Source organism: Morone saxatilis, unplaced genomic scaffold (genome assembly GCF_004916995.1).
Source record: "Morone saxatilis isolate NCDOM2014 unplaced genomic scaffold, NCSU_SB_2.0 Contig14, whole genome shotgun sequence".
Taxonomy (NCBI): Eukaryota; Metazoa; Chordata; class Actinopteri; family Moronidae; genus Morone; species Morone saxatilis.
Genome location: NW_023339696.1, coordinates 22,700,389 through 22,701,015, shown reverse-complemented (window position 1 = coordinate 22,701,015; position 627 = coordinate 22,700,389). Strand labels below are relative to the sequence as shown.

The window sequence follows — 627 nt, the reverse complement described above, 5'->3', positions numbered from 1 at the left end:
AGTTGCAAATGTTGTGATTTGGATGAATTTTGAGCAGATATTTCCTTTTAATACAATTCTCTTTCTTTATTATGTATTTTTCTATAGTTTTTAACAACCATACAGACTCAATAGGCTTATCTTTTGACAAATCAAGTGTTTTATTACGCTTGGCCATTGTTCTATTAGCTCTCTGACTGTTTTAACTGCCTATTAAACTTCAAAGTTAGGTCTTAAATAATAATCTGAACATTAAAAATAACAATTTACTTGCTGATTTCAAAATCAAAAAGGCCTACGTCTCCCAGGTTGGGTGTTATTTTAAAAACCTTGAAGATTTGAGGCCTTTGAGAAGACATTCGGGGCTGGAGTCCCTGAAGAGAACCACACTGACGGTTCCTGTGTGGACGATTACCTGGAACGTATCCCAGCACCTGCATGGCCGACATGAACTTCTTGCAGGCCTCCTCGTTCTTCCCGTCCTGGTAAAGCAAACAGCCCATATTGTAGATGTAGTCTGGGTCGTCCTGGGGCAGCTGCTCCAGCAGGGACTGCACACACACACACACTTAATATGTATTATTAATTATTTATACTGGGACTCTACCTGTGTGTGGTTGGTGTGTGGGTCTGGGTGGTGTGTGTGTC

At 40.5% G+C, this 627-nt stretch overlaps 1 protein-coding gene across 4 annotated transcripts in view; it reads right to left on the bottom strand.

Annotated features, from left to right (window-relative positions):
* Positions 1 to 530, bottom strand: part of flr (fleer) — a gene marked incomplete at both ends in the record, with an annotated part of 12,393 nt that extends 11,863 nt beyond the window's left edge. For all 4 annotated transcript variants that reach the window (XM_035654675.1, XM_035654677.1, XM_035654676.1 and 1 more), the window contains 1 exon segment: positions 395 to 530. In XM_035654675.1, coding sequence (XP_035510568.1) covers positions 395 to 530 — 136 coding nt within the window.
* Between the last annotated feature and the right edge of the window lie 97 nt (positions 531 to 627).